Source organism: Eucyclogobius newberryi, unplaced genomic scaffold (assembly GCF_026437365.1).
Source record: "Eucyclogobius newberryi isolate DKJ021-1_F unplaced genomic scaffold, fEucNew1.0.hap1 SCAF_15, whole genome shotgun sequence".
In the NCBI taxonomy this organism is placed as follows: Eukaryota; Metazoa; Chordata; class Actinopteri; order Gobiiformes; family Gobiidae; genus Eucyclogobius; species Eucyclogobius newberryi.
The window spans coordinates 14,715,206-14,730,402 of NW_027315779.1; the positions used below are offsets into that span (position 1 = coordinate 14,715,206).

Here is a 15,197-nt window from a genome sequence, read left to right on the forward strand (position 1 = left end):
TGACATTTAAGTAAGTGAATTAACTAAATGTTTGGTTGATTTATGCTAGCCTATTATGTAATCATCATTAATTATAACATGACAAGAAACATAATAGTATTAACATATGTTATGGTAACTCAGTATGCCCAGTGGCGTTGCGAGGGTGTCTTTGGGCTTTCCAGACAGACTCTGCCCCTTCTTCTTTTCCCCTTTGAATGACTGTGGACAATAATGTCAAAGAAATTGATCTCACTGATGTCGTCTCACCTATTGTGGTCAAAGTATAAAACTATAGTCATTAGAGAGACCTGTCAAATATATTTAACAACTGTAATGAGTCTGTTGTAGCTTAAAGACTCCCTCTGGGGGACCCTAGTGATCAAGAGGCCCCAAGCAATTGCCTGTTTTGGCTGTTGGGTAGCTACGCCTCTAAGTATGCCTTTATTTCTACAAACTAAATTTGTATTGAGAATTAAGACGTGTAAAAAAGTATGCAAGTGGCGATGGTAGGTGCGAGATAAGTTTTTAAAAGTGATTTTTCCTATGATTTTCCCGAGTTCATTTTTCACTTGTGGCAGCATGACTTTGTTACCATGGTGATACACCTCAGCAACATTGTCAAGCGACGACGCGTTGAGATCGGACTCCACTGTGGCCGTCAAACCCTTTTTACCTTTAAGAAATGCTTTGACCCCAACACAAATAATGGACCTACCGGCCTCGTATTACGGGAAAGTTGACAAGAGAAACCCGGTGATAATAGCGTTTGCGCGAGAGACTAACTCGTTCATTACGGTTATGAAGAAACGCGCTTCTTCGCCCACACGAGAGGACCACAGTGCTCACATGAAAGGGTACGTCACACTTCAGTCTAGGGCAGGTAGTTATATTAGACGTGTTTTGTTTGTTTTTAACACAAACTTGTTCAATTACAAGCCTGAATCCTACGAATGATCAGGGAACGTTAGAACTAAGGGAGTGTCTACAGAGCCGCGAAACTGCCATGTTATTTTGTGCTGCGGCTCCTGAAACTGCTGAACTATTTGACCGCGCTGGGTTAGGGTTAGGTCTTGGGGTTAGGGTCAGGGTTAGGGTTAGAGTTAGGTTTAGCCTTGAGGCTCTGCAGCCACATATACGGGCCGCAGAGCCGCGGCTCGGGCAAATAGCCCTGCAGTTTCGGGGGTGTGTGGTCATAATATACAGTCTGTGGTGGTGTTATTTTAAAGGATCCACGTTTAACAGCCCCAGCACAACATTGGCTAAAATAACTTTCTTTTACCATATTAGCTAAGTCTTATTCTCGTTTCAATTGGGATTGACTTTGACGTTTTCCCATTGTTTTTGTAGGATCAAAATATTTGTGGAAATATGGAAAAAGTACAAAAATAGACTCCCACCCAGTTTCTATCAGGAACACATGTTGCAGGTGGCAGATGTGCTTTTTGAATTAAAGGTAACTAAACTATATCAGTTATTTATTTATTCATTTATTTGGTTTTTTTAAGAAATATTGTAATTATTGTATTTGTATATATGACTCATCACTTGACTAATTCCTCATGATTTGTCTTTTGTGCAGTTTTATGACATGGCCTTGTGGTACGGCTATAAACTGCATTTGCAGGAGTTCACGTCAGTGGATATTCTTGACATTGAAGATATGGACCACTTCAAAGCTTCTTTTTTCCCTAAAGGCTTGGACACAGATCAAGACACTCTCCTCATGATGGTAAAGTTGTGTTGATCTTTTTAATAAGATACTATAATGAGATCACTTTTGTTTATATGCACAGATTCGGGCGCTGCATGGTTGTGCTCGCTGTACTTTCGAACAGGTGAAAGCTCACCATGTTCTCACTAATGATGGTCTTTATAAACTGCTCTGTGTGCTGGATCTCCTTCAATTCATTATGCAAGCTTTCCAGCACTATGACAGCCTGTGCTGGCAAATGTATAATGGTATGAATCATGTAAAGTAGATTTAGCAGATTATATTAGATTAGTCTCATCTGATCTTTGTTTCGCAGCATCAGTTCTCATCTACAACATCTGCCGGTACCTGATGACAAACAACTACAGTACCCAGGTCAGCGGTAATAAAACCTACTTGTTTTGTTTTCCTATTTATTTACGTGATTGTTTGTTTCAGTTACAGTTTAAATAAAATCTCCATACACACAATAAAAAAGGAAACCTCTCTTCCTTTGTTCAGGCACTGGAATACCTCTTATGGGCAAGTTTCAGTATAGAGCTATGTGTCCCACTGATGACGAGTAAAAATGTGCCATGGCTTGTCACTCTGTACTGTGCTGTGTGCCAGTGTTATTATGACACCCACGCTGCAGTGCAAGGAGAGGTATGTCTGCAAAACACTGTATTGTTTTATTGTTTTAAGAAAAGGTTTTGTCTTAAACTGTTTTCAGGTGTTTGCCAGAAGAGCTCTTGTAAAAATCAATGAACTAGCAAACTTAGAAGAGCAATGGGGAATTCCTACATCCGGGGAGTCCAAAAGAACCTACAAAGAAGCCTCAATTAAGGCACCAAATACAAAAAAATGAAATATTATTAAGATTTTATGTACCATTGCCCTAACATTTTAAACGTGTTTTTTTAGTTGGCAACAATGTTTTTTAAGCGGGCCGTTTTTGAAGCAAGGACTAAAATATTTAGATTTAAAACAAAAAGGAAATTATCTGATATTCCTAATGTAAGTAGAGTGATCATGTTATGAATCCAAACTAATAATAATTAAAAAGAAATTTGTGCAAATTTTCTTCCAGCCATAACCCAAAACATTTTCTGCTTACATGTAATATAGGCACCATGGCCACGTAACACAACTGAACAGATTCTGTCCAGCCTGTTTGAAGGAGGGGCAGCACAGTTTCTGGCTGTTCTGGAGGCACTGAAAGACAGCAGCAAAATGCTCCCACCAACTGGAGGAGCAGAAGACTTTGAGATAACAGAGGTGGTCCTAGAGCTTTTTGCTGCTGGCATCAGTCTTTTGTCTGGTGGGTTAATACATCAATTAAAAAATATATGCATGTAAATTCCACATGATAGTTAACAGTTAAAGATTAAAACACTTGGAATGTATTTTTGAAACAGAATATGATCAAAAGAATGATCGCCAGTTGCCAGCATCTCTTCGTGCAGTCACATCATCATCTTCACTGCTAGATTTAGCTATTGCAGGTTCGTCCCATGCAATCTCATTTCAATTTTCTCAATTTATGACATTGATATGTTTTCTGTTTGGATTAATTTCTGTGTGTGTGTCCAGGAGAAAACAATGTATGCTTTGAGGCTGCTGTGGCGTTCATTAAACTATTGTATTATAATAAGCAACCAGAGGTTTTTTCTGAGTACTCAAGAGAAATGCTTACACTTTTGTCGGTAAGAGATGTATATCATACACTTGCTTTTAAAGTTTTGTACATATTCTATATTATGCCCAAACTCTATTTTGGTTTAGGGTTTGAAAGGCCAGTCTTCAGAAACAGCAGAGCTGGAGTTAGGCTTGCTTTATTATTACAGTTGTGTGCAAAAAGGTACTGTAATTTCCTTACATTGGAAGTTAATGTCAAAGTTTCAAAACACCTGTTGTATTTCCTCTGTTTTCTACAGAGAAACAGAAGACAGTATTGTCTGTGAGTGATGAATTAACTGAACTTGTGAAAACACTGCACAAGTATGTGCATGACTCTGTAAGTACTGTATTCACAGTAATAAACACCCTTTTGGGTTAAATATTCCTACATTTATAACATTCTAATGAAATTTAACAGGGTTCAGAGCTGGACAGAGATCTTGTCTTGTCAGTGATATTGTTTGTTTGGGAAAAAGTATCATCTGTGATAGAAAGGGCCCAACATCATCAATTAGATTTCAAGAACTTAGAGAAGGTATATTTTCTTTTCAGTTTCTGTTGCCCTTACGTTATTGTACTTTTTCTAATATTTTGAAATACATTTCAGTGGGCGTGGTGTCTGTCTGTGCTATGTGAAGTGGCCTTTACCTTTGAGCCCTGCACTACTCACTACTGTATAATGACTGGAGAGATGACTCTGACATTAGGCATGCTGCTTGAGAGTGCCTCTAAACATACTGAACAAAAATACTCTCCTGGTAAAAATTTAGATATATATGTATTTATATTTTGTATCTATCTATATCGTACCTCTATATAATGTTTTGGGTTTGTTTGTTTTTGTTACTAGAAGTCAATGTTGCAGAAGGTGATGTTGGGATAGTCAGCTCTTTCAGTCTTAACAAGGTATTTACTAGCAGAAGAACAATCAAGTGAAGTTTCAAAAACTGTGTGTTGTATTTATTTGTTACATGTTACAGAGTTCCAGTATTCAACTGCTTCAAAAATTATGTGTGGTGGTGAAAAAGTGTCTAGAGGCTTTGTCTAAAGGAATGAGAGTAATGCTTCCTCAAGATGGATCCGCACTCATAGACTGTGCTTATATGCAGGTAAACTGCATCATCAAAAATATTTGCAATGTTGCAGATTATAGCCGTTTGCAGGTCACAGTTTTTATTAATATTATTATTATTATTATTTGTTTGTTTGGTCAGGCCGGTGCATGTTTATGAATATACATGATATACATGCTGTAAACACATATGAATGTAGCCATGAGCTAATTTTAATGGGAGTGTCTTTAGAGCCGCGGCGTGCGGCCGAAACTGCTAGGCTATTTTGTGCCGCGGCTCCTGAAACTGTTGGGCTATTTGACCACTCCGGGTTAGGGTTAGGGTCAGGGTTAGGGTTAGGATCAGGGTTAGGATCAGGGTTAGGGTTAGGGTTAAGATCAGGGTTAGGGTTAGGGTTAGGGTCAGGATCAGGGTTAGGGTTAGGGTTAGGGTCAGGATCAGGGTTAGGATCAGGGTTAGGGTTAAGATCAGGGTTAGGGTTAGGGTTAGGGTTAGGGTTAGGGTCAGGATCAGGGTTAGGGTTAGGGTTAGGGTCAGGATCAGGGTTAGGATCAGGGTTAGGGTTAGGGTTAAGATCAGGGTTAGGATTAGGGTTAGGGTTAAGATCAGGGTTAGGGTTAGGGTTAGGGTTAAGATCAGGGTTAGGGTTAGGGTTAGCCATGAGGCTATATGGCCGTGCCGCTGCTCCTGAAACTGCTGGGCTATTTGACCGCGCCAATTTTAATTTGTTTCCCTCATTCACTCTCACTCATACACCAGCAGCATACATGGACACTGTAGAGAACACAGCAACAGTGCGCACTACTGCCCTTCTCTGGCACCTGGTATTCCAAGTGTTTGCCAGAAGAGCTCTTGTAAAAATCAATGAACTAGCAAACTTAGAAGCGCAAGTATCGAAGTACTAACTCAACCCTGCTTAGCTTCTGAGATCTGTTGAGATTGGACATTGACAAATTGATATGGCAACCAAAGAATGATCGCCAGTTATCATGATTCCCAGTTTGGAATTTTACTATTTATGATGAAAATGCTCTCCCGTTGTTCCTTTGCTTTGACAGAAATATAGAATACCTTCATCCACTTCATCCTTTGAAGAAGGACACAGTGAAGACCAATGCCCAAACGCAGGGACCTCGAAACACACTTGGAACAGAGATGAATTTCTGCTGGTTGTGGATCTTCATCTTCACCTCAATGCTTTTTATTATAAAGCATTTATTGGTTTGATGCATGGTAATGCAGGTCAGATAACACTTTCGAAAATTCTAGTAATAATCACATTATAGATATAAGTAATTGAATGTTACTTTAAAGCTGCAGAGTCGGATAAGCTTCAGCTGATTAATAAAAACAAGGTATCCAAAGCTGTTTTTCTGATGCAAAAAGCTTTGAGGGAATATACCATGGATCCAGGGTCCACCAACATCATGAAACAACTAAAGGTTGTTAAAAAACTTTTAAGTGTATTTATTTGTACTTATACTGTATATGCTGACAGTGTGTGCCTTTACAAGGAGTGTGCTGAACTGATAAGGAAAGCAGGTTTAGAGGAGAGAAAGCTTTATATGTCGACTGTTACAACACATCAGTGTGCATCATCAAGCAAAGACAGGGGCATTAAGGATGAAAAAGACTGCCTTCCACCTCCACCTGTTCTAATCACCCGCTCAGATCACTCTTTGAGCTTTGTTCCTGCACCCTACTACCCAAAACAAAAAGTAAGACATGTTTTGTGATTTGAATTAACTTAAATCTCAGAGTATTTGCATTGTATTGAATAACTTGTTCACAGGTGTGCTGGTACCAACTTTTGGGCCATGCTGCTGAGGGTACTTCTAACACCAAAGTCAGACTTGGAGACTGCTATCTGGCGGGAACAGGCAGTTTGGTATTTATTTTATTTATTTGTTCATTCAAAACAAGGACAGTGCACGGTTAACATTAATCTCCAAGTGAAAAGATGCTCCGTACCAGATTTCAGTTAGAAGCTCTTTTTTCCATCTGTGGTGCTTGGGAAGGGTTAACGTAAGAAAATGTACATGCCAATCAAAATCAACTCTCCTAAATATACACTATATAAATAAACAAGCAATCAAGAGCAATTCTCCTAAAATTTAATTATAAAAATACGGTTATACAATTCCTCGGAAAAATACATTCAATTTGTGAACATTAAAAATAATTATACAATGAATTAATGCAATTATCACATAAAAATACTAAAGCTACCAAATTCACATTTACATGAAGTACTAAAATATACTAATTTAAATTCACTATTCCCTTTACCTCTAAAGATCTGAGATCAATTTCATTATAATCATGTCCTTAAATATTCACGAATAAAAACTAAATTATTCAAGAGTTATCTTCGATAACTCAATCATCACTAACTCAGAATTATTGTATCTGTATGATCCAAGATAGAATGTGTCTTGTCATGTTTTAAACTCAGATACCTGCTGAATCTGGCCGATGTGTGCTGAAGGTGGAGGGATTAGACCCAAACCAGAAATATGTTTTTGCTGTAGCAGCCTACAACAACCAAGGTGACCTCGTGGGTAACAGCATTGGGGAGACAACTATCCCAATGTTAGCATCACCTCTACTGCCCCTGCTCACTGCCTGGGCCTATCTGGCACAGGTAGCCACAAAATCAAAGTCAATTTAATGCTAAATTCTCCAGGATATATCTATTTCTTTTAAATTCTTCAGGTGGCGTTTCAGACCAAACAGCATGATATAGCCAAAAGAGCTTGCCAAAAACTGTGGAGCCACTACACATACCGTGAATCCAGAGAAAACAATGCACAGTATGAACTTGTCGCCCCAAGGTATGAGTAAGACAGGTGCTTTCAATAATGTTTTTTTGTTGTTGTTTTTTAAAATCTGTTTATACTATATATCTTTCATAGGCTGCAAGTAACAACGCTGCATCATTCATCACTCATCCTGCGCCATTCAGTCTTTGTCTCCATTTTCATTGAAACAGACATAAACATACTGCGTGGTTCTCTCTGGTTTAACATATTTAGTGAAAGAGGACTGTTTATCTGGGAACAGGTAACCTCTGCACACATTTTCTTGACTTGGATATTGATTCTTACATTTGGTGTACAATATTATGTGTTTCTGTGTGCAGATTGCCAGACTGGAAGAGTGTGAAAGAATGCTGGTGGCTATAGACTTAATACCATGGTTAATAGACCACAGCGATGCCTTACAAGCTGTTATAATTTGTTATGGTCTTGTGACTCCACTCATCTATCATCAGATCCCATGTCAACCCATGATACAGGTGGGGAGTCTTCCATTACAATCTAAGTGAGTTTTATTGAAGTGAACTAATGATTTAATTTTGCTAATGGATTAGGTTTTAATCAAATGCCTGAACATTCTTGAGGAAAGCCTTCCTCAGCTCAAACAGAAGTGGACTGGACGTACCTCAGAAGCACTCATGCACAGGATAGGCTGCATCACATACTATCTCTACAAGGTTTGTGTTATGCCCACATCTTCTAAATACAATAATAATATTCTTTATGTTGGATATCGTCTGGAGATGTGTCATGCAAGATAAAGAAAATCTGGCTAAACATTCTTTCACCAAATGTTCACCCACATTAGGCGTTACACACCCTTAAGGAGAATGAGAAAGCTGCAGCGTTGATGGATTGTGGTGTCAATCTAATTCAGGAGATCTATGAGGCACAACAAAAACTGATCAACAAACCAGTTGTTTTGGTAAATAAACTTTATATACATTTCACTGCTTGATTTGAACGTTAACATGAGCTGTCTGTATGTGAAGAAAGCAGACGCAGTAGTGAGAGCTGAGATCAGAGTGAGTCCCCAAATGAAGGCTTTACTTGGAACGAACAAGGTCAAGATTAACGGTATTGCTCATCATACATTTAATTTAATTTCACTATTCACCTAACAGAAAAAAAATCTAACTGATGCAATGTATCTTTTTAGAGAATACAAGTACAATTACTTTGAGTGAAGATCACACCAAAATGTTGGATTTTTTATTATGCACCCCAAAGAGACGTGCTTTTCAAGAAGGTCAACTCTCATACACTTTAATCGTAAATGAGTGTAAGATAAACATATTTGCAGTGTGTATACAGTGTATTTCTTCCCATCAGTGATGAAGCTCAAACAAAAAACCCTCTTCATTGAGTCATCCACACTGCTACTGGAGAGGGCGCTAGAAGAAGGAGAGGCTGCTCTGGTGGTTGAGTGGGGGCACTGCTTTATGGAATTGCTGAGGTGCTTATTTCAGTAAAGCCACATTTATAAACTTCACATGCCTATGCTTAAGCCTATGCTTCTTTTTGACAGAAAACGGACAGCAACAAGTCAAAATAAAACAAAGGGAATAGCTCCTGGAAATGAGCTGCAGGTCTGAAAAACAGTATTTTAATAAAAGGAAATATATACCGTATATGGGATTTTCAGTCTCTATAGACATCATATCTGCCATTAATGCAATGTTTTTAACATTCGTTTGACAAATGATCTTGATTTCTAGTCATTTTAATGTATGATTTTAATGTTTTTCAGGATAATGCAAAAAGAAAAGTAAGACAAGGAATCATTCAAAGAGCAAGAACTTCAAGGTATATTATGTATAATAGTAAATTGTCATATCACAGACCTATGTTAACATTTAATTTTGCTGTGTGCAGTGAGAAGAAGATTGGAAAGAATCTGAGCTGCTTTAAGAAGCAGGTGGAGTTAAGAAAGATGCATTGTGAGGAGAGAGTGTGGAGGACCAACCTTAACTACGTTGTAGCTCAGGCACATCTAGCCCTGTTTTACCAGTCACTGGACCAGCTCCAGGAAGGACTACTTTTACACAGGTTTTTTTTTATAACAAATACAATACTTTCTGTTTTTGCCAATCTCTGCAAATCAGTCCCTTTAGTTGTTACTCACTCTTAATTTTATTTGCAGATACAGTCAGTTAAATCCATTGAATTTCTCCATGACATACTCTGGCGTCTCTCTGAAGATGAGGACAAACTTACTGCTATCTAGATCTGAAACTATTTTAGAGAGAGACAGAACAATAGAGAGAGATACAGAAGGTATGCCATGTTTTATACTTACGGGTGTTCCACATTTAACAGTATTTGATAAGATAATTTTTTTTCCAGCTCAGAACTGTGGTAATTCCTACAATTTCACAAAGCTCACTGAGAAAGAAAATGGATCCGCACCACAGCGAGAACAGTATTATGACATTCAGAGACAAACTGCTGCCTCCATATTGTTTATTCTCACCAATGCTGCCCTGCATCTTCGCCGAGCCATGGTGCTGCAGGCTTTACAACTTGTTAATGTTGTTCCATTCTCACATCTAAACAACACATTCACTGTTTCAGGTGTTGGCACACCGGAGCAGTCACTGGGCCATACTGCGGACTGTGGCTCAAACCGTGTGGGATCAGTACTGCAGAACTGCTTGTATTGCCCAAAGAGGTCTTCATGACCTCTTCATGACACCTGAACAGCAAAGCAACATCTTCAGCCCATTGCTTGTATTGGCAACTAAACTGATCATGGACATGTTAACACAACTAGGGGTGTGTATCCCTCCAATGTTACACACATTTGCTTGTGTCTAGTACAACCATTAATAGTTTTTTCATGTGTTCTTGGTCATGTAGTTGTGGAGTGTTTATGGAAAGGACATGTCAGTAGAAGAAACACAGTCCTGTCTCTACTTTTCTCCATCTTTGGATGAAACAACTAAAATTGACATGCGTTGGGTTATTACATTAGTGATTCACACGCTGGAGCACTTACATGACATTGGCAAATGGGAAAAATTAGCTCATTTAGCTTTACATTTCAATACATACACACGGTAAGAGAATTAAGATGAATTAGCTCTCACAAAACTAAATAAATGATTTGCTAATGAATGTTCTTTTTCTGCCCTTTCAGGGATCATTATGCATTAATAGTTTCACCTCTTCTTATCACTGCTCAGAGAAAGCTTTTGGAGAGGATAGAGTTATTCAAGGGACCACCTGTTCCTCAGCCTCACCATATCAAGACAAAGGAAGTCACTGGACACGATGTAGGACACCTGGTCTCTGTAGATTTACAGGGGTCACCAACCTGGTGCTTTCTGAGTTTTTTATTGAACTTAATATGGAATTCTGACTAAAAGTTATGTCACACATACCACAAACAACTGGAAACTGGCTACCTTCTGTTTTCTCATTGCCTTCTGCCTGAACTCTGAAAGCCCCACAGGCACAATTCAGAATGTGCAAACACATGCACATTTCCATGTCAGTCTTGTGCAGTCTTTTTATAAATTCCCATTCTTTTGGCAATCTAATATAATTTGGTTCAAATTTAACCAGCATAAAACATTAAAAGGTTGGTGACCCCTGCTGTAGAATAAAACACAAGTTACCATACAACCAATAGACAAATTGAATAAACTTTTTCTTTAGGTGACTTACAAAAGCTACATGGGCATTCAGCTTCTCAGCGGTTGGAAGTCCACACATGAAAAAACAACTACTAAAAAGAAAGCACAGTCTAAAGACCAGATTATAGGTTTGTATTGCCTATACATATAGAAGGGATATTTAAGTTGTTATTTTGTTTGAAACATAATTTTGTGAACCTTTGGAAGATGCTGAAGTTCAGAGGTCCATGGCACTTGTGTGCGTTCCTCTGGATGTTGAAGACACACTGTATTGGTATCGTAAATCTGTTGAGAAAACATCCTCTTGTCTCCAGTTCTTCCAACACAGCCGCTCACAATTACAGCGCCTGTTGGCAAACACTCAGTCCTGTAAGTTACATGCTGCTCGCTGAAAGAGTATCGTAACAATTCTATTGTTTTTGTCTGTAAGTGCTTTATATGTAGGTTATGCAGCACAGGTTGTCCGGAGTGGTGAGCCCAGTAGGTCAGCGAGCATGGTTGATTCCAATCCCGTGGTAATAACTGTTGCAAGTGTCAAACCGTGTGATCTGATGGAGAAGGACTACAGGACTATAGAATCTCTGTACAGTCTTCCCTTAAGCCCTGAGCATGTACCCACCATTACTGCAGCCTACACCACGGCTATCGGTAAGTAACAATGTGCGGATTGTTGTTGCCATTATGAAATGAAAGCATCTGAAAAGGTTTGACATGAATGCATACTTTGTTTAGACTACTACTTCCATGAAAACAAGTGCGACTCAATGACTGTTGTGGCTTTGCATGAATTGGGAAATCTTCATTACTATAACGGAAATGCCAAGTTAGTAAGAATGATGACCTCTCTGTTATGTACAAATATGATCATTGCACTCTTGCTGATAGGTTTCTTTTACTCCCAGGGCAGCACAATCATGTTGGACAAAGTCAGTCAACACGGCCTTAAAGAGCCCTGATGCTTTACAAAAATGGGATGGTGTGACTTTTGGAGGTTGTTCCCTACAACATAGACTTAAACTGTCTGGGATTTGGGGCTGCCTACAAGCTGCCCTCCTCACTGCTAAAATTGCCCAGTAGGTTGTTCATACAAATAATAATGTGCAAAATTAACTGTCTGAATACGTTTTGACTTTTTTGTCTGTCAAGGTATATTATAACAACAGACATCAACAAACGGACCGACTGCTGTCTCCAGTCTGCTCACCTGTTCAAGGTAACGCCCTAAATTGTAACCAGATAAATGACATTGTCTCTTACACGTGTGTGTTTGTGTCCTGCTTCCTCAGTGTGTGTTGTGCTGCTCTTTGGCACAGCCTCAGTCTGATCTGCATTATGCATCAGATCTAGTCATTGAAGAATTGTTGCCTGGTGTAGACCTCTTCTCAGATCCCTCCAGACTTCACCTCAGCACCACTATAGCAAGTCTGAACTTCATCTGCCAGTGGCTTTTCTCCACAGGCCATTACATGAAGGTGTGTACAAACTAGCCTAGACAGGCTAGGCAGGGCCAATAGTTCTGCTGCTGAGGTGGCACTGAATGGTGTGATAGGGAAGAAAGACTGTCTGTGATTGGCTAATTGGCCTCAGGGAGATAATAGGATATGAAATAGAAGGGAGGGACTATCTTCCTGGTTGAATCCAGGTCTAATATTTGAATTTTCATCAGTTATTCTTTATTCCTGTTTTCTAGCTACTTCCCATGTTGGCCTTGTACCTCTATTTTGTTGGGTCTGTGTGCAGAGATGTGCAGCGCACTATTGAATGCAAAATACTTAAGGTCAGCATTTTATTTCATTTCATTTGTATATTGTTTATTTTCACAGGTTCTTGATGATTATTCCCCTGTTTTTCACAGATACGCACTCTCACTGAATTAGGTTTGTTCACTGAAGCTGTTAAAGAGACTCTGCTTCTGACAAAAGGTGCAGGGATCCGCCTGCCTCATGGACACTACATCCACATAGGCAGAGATCAGGTAATGTATTTTACCAGTAAAATTTTCAGCTTAATTGTCCAAAATGTTTGCAATTGCATCTATTCAGCATTATCTTTTCATGATATTTCAGCTTGAAACCACATTTAGCAGCACCCAGTCTGTGCTAGATAATATTGAGGTATTATCAAGATATGTAAAACTATATATTAACAACATATTATTGAATGTTTCAAGTGTGACATAATTTAAAATGTATTATCATTGTATTTTCCCTTCTCATTAGATGCTGGAAGATCTTGTAAATTGTGACTTGACTCCAGGTGTTCGCACACTTTATGGATCCACATTGTGTCTTCAATTTAACCTCGCACACGCTCAACTAATCTTGGCAATAAGTGCCACAATATACAGTCCTTTGGAAGGTTTGTGGAGAATGAACATTATTTTAGCGTTCTTGTTTTTTATAATAGAGTTTTATAACAGTAATACAGTCCACTCAAGCCTGATGGCTTAGTGGCTAGCACTCTCTGGCTACAGTAGTTCTGAGCAAGCTGAGCTCAAGGTCTAGAGACAGGTCCCCAAGCGCTGCACTGCTGACTGCTCCTGACAGTTTGCACCAATGGCCTTGAAGGATAGGTCAAATGTAGAGAATGAATTTCCCTCATAAGGGATTAATAAACTATATATTATGTCTTAATATTTATTAATGAGTTAAGTTCCAGATGGAGAATGCCAAACAGTCTCTAAAGACAGTAAGGAGGAGGACACAAAACTGCTCAATCTTGAGTCTCTTCAAGAGCCACTCACTGTGGGGCTGATAAAGGTATTGAATAACTCCGACATAAGACATACAGTACTTCAGTTTGTGAATAACTTTCGTCTGCTTTAGTATCTGTTGCTAGAGGCAGTTTCCAGCTTATTAAACACCATCACAAAGCAGCTAACCGCCTATAGCCATGTGGATAAAGTTGAACTGACAGTTGAGTCCAGTCTTTTGAAGGCCAAACTATATTTTTTGAAGGGACAAGCGGCTTTCAGGTATGTATCAGTGTATAGCTTAAGCACACGTTTAAGCAAAGTAACCATTTCAACTTCTGTTTTTCTTCAGCGCTGACATGGCAATGTCATCCTTGATGTTGCTACAGTCAACTGTGAACACAAATGCCCCCACACCTATTTTTGTGGAACAATCTTCACATAAACAAAGTGGAACTCAAAGGGTAACTTTGCATGTTTCTGTTTTTACATGAATACATCAATTACAATAGGGAGTCAATGTATTGTTACTGTATAATTGTATAATTGAATGCATCTTTAATTTAATGCACAATAGGGAGTGAATGCATTATTACTTTGTGTTGTTGTATAATTGTCTTGCTGGACTGTATATTGAAATGGTGTGTTTTGTACCTTATACAGGACATTTCCCAAACCAGTCTGGAGGGTGATTGTGTAGAAATGGTGGAGACGAGTGAGAGGATTGGCTGTCTTTTGTGGATACGCTGTCGTTTGACTTTGGTCCATAGTTTGATTGTACTTGATCTTAACAATGGTGCAGATGGCCCAGGTTGATGCTTTTGTTAATTTTCTTGGTTCTTATTAATTTATTTAAACAGTATATTTGAACATTTGTTTTATTACTGTTTTATTTAGGTCATAAATTGCAAAGGGAGACAGCTCGGGTCATCAGTGACGGTATTGAAGACGGTAAAAGATGGGGTGACCCTGACAGTCAAGCTTTACTGATGCTTGAATGTGCAAAGTGGGATAAAAAGAGTGCGGATAAATCAGCTCAGATCAAAGTGAGAGAAAACTGCATAACCACAGACTTGGGCAGAAGTATAGTTAAAGAATGTTAAGTCTTTTAACAAAGTGTTTGTGCTTGTTTGTCTTCAGGAAATCATAAGCTTGCTTTCAGGGCGACTGAATATGCCACTTCGTTCTGTCATTACTTTGGCTCAAGCAGCTATGTTACTGGATATGATGAAAACACCAGAAAGCATCACTTTTTTAAATCTATCGCAAAAGTTATTACAAAATCAGGTAATATACACAAATCCAAATGAGATAACAATCTTATGATCAACTGTATAACTACACTAATGTTTTTTTTCTGCAGCTGAGTTGTTTCAGTCAAAACATTGTTTTGGATGATGGAGGATCATGTTTAGCATGTTCGAGTAACTTCTGCCTCCCGTTTCTCCACCTTTTACATCACACCACCTCATGCATAGGTAATGTCTTAGATACATGTCATTTCTAACAGATGTAATGGCCAAAACTTCACCCTCGAACATCCTTTGGAAATGTTGGATGAAAGATGGTTAAATGTTACTTTATTGCATTAGATTGAGCATAATCTTAAATATTATGTTTTAA

General features: G+C 38.7%; 1 protein-coding gene across 1 annotated transcript; it reads left to right on the forward strand.

The window, feature by feature from the left end:
- The first annotated feature begins 614 nt into the window (after positions 1-614).
- On the forward strand, positions 615-15,169 carry cfap54 (cilia and flagella associated 54). The gene is made up of 56 exons (XM_072445660.1): positions 615-836; positions 1,330-1,435; positions 1,562-1,711; positions 1,776-1,941; positions 2,010-2,068; positions 2,195-2,338; positions 2,406-2,519; positions 2,597-2,689; positions 2,801-2,993; positions 3,091-3,177; positions 3,266-3,378; positions 3,458-3,533; positions 3,610-3,689; positions 3,771-3,887; positions 3,960-4,110; positions 4,203-4,258; positions 4,333-4,461; positions 5,484-5,667; positions 5,740-5,867; positions 5,940-6,143; positions 6,218-6,313; positions 6,881-7,069; positions 7,141-7,259; positions 7,341-7,488; positions 7,568-7,723; positions 7,799-7,921; positions 8,053-8,173; positions 8,205-8,321; positions 8,404-8,493; positions 8,577-8,700; positions 8,773-8,833; positions 8,995-9,050; positions 9,120-9,293; positions 9,388-9,521; positions 9,591-9,748; positions 9,819-10,019; positions 10,104-10,303; positions 10,384-10,519; positions 10,905-11,010; positions 11,090-11,251; positions 11,327-11,530; positions 11,615-11,705; positions 11,785-11,955; positions 12,029-12,095; positions 12,169-12,354; positions 12,573-12,659; positions 12,738-12,857; positions 12,949-12,996; positions 13,102-13,240; positions 13,535-13,641; positions 13,708-13,856; positions 13,927-14,038; positions 14,238-14,385; positions 14,472-14,620; positions 14,715-14,861; positions 14,938-15,169. The coding sequence occupies exons 1-56, from the start codon at positions 688-690 to the stop codon at positions 15,079-15,081; spliced, it is 7,239 nt and encodes a 2,412-aa protein (XP_072301761.1). The 5' UTR covers positions 615-687; the 3' UTR covers positions 15,082-15,169.
- Positions 15,170-15,197: the final 28 nt, after the last annotated feature.

Coding starts and splice junctions, on each gene's coding strand:
- cfap54 (XM_072445660.1), top strand. CDS start 688: ATGGACCTACCGGCCTCGTATTACGGGAAAGTTGACAAGAGAAACCCG. Junction 3,178..3,265: donor GCTAGATTTAGCTATTGCAG/GTTCGTCCCATG, acceptor GTGTGTGTCCAG/GAGAAAACAATGTATGCTTT. Junction 12,355..12,572: donor CCACAGGCCATTACATGAAG/GTGTGTACAAAC, acceptor CCTGTTTTCTAG/CTACTTCCCATGTTGGCCTT.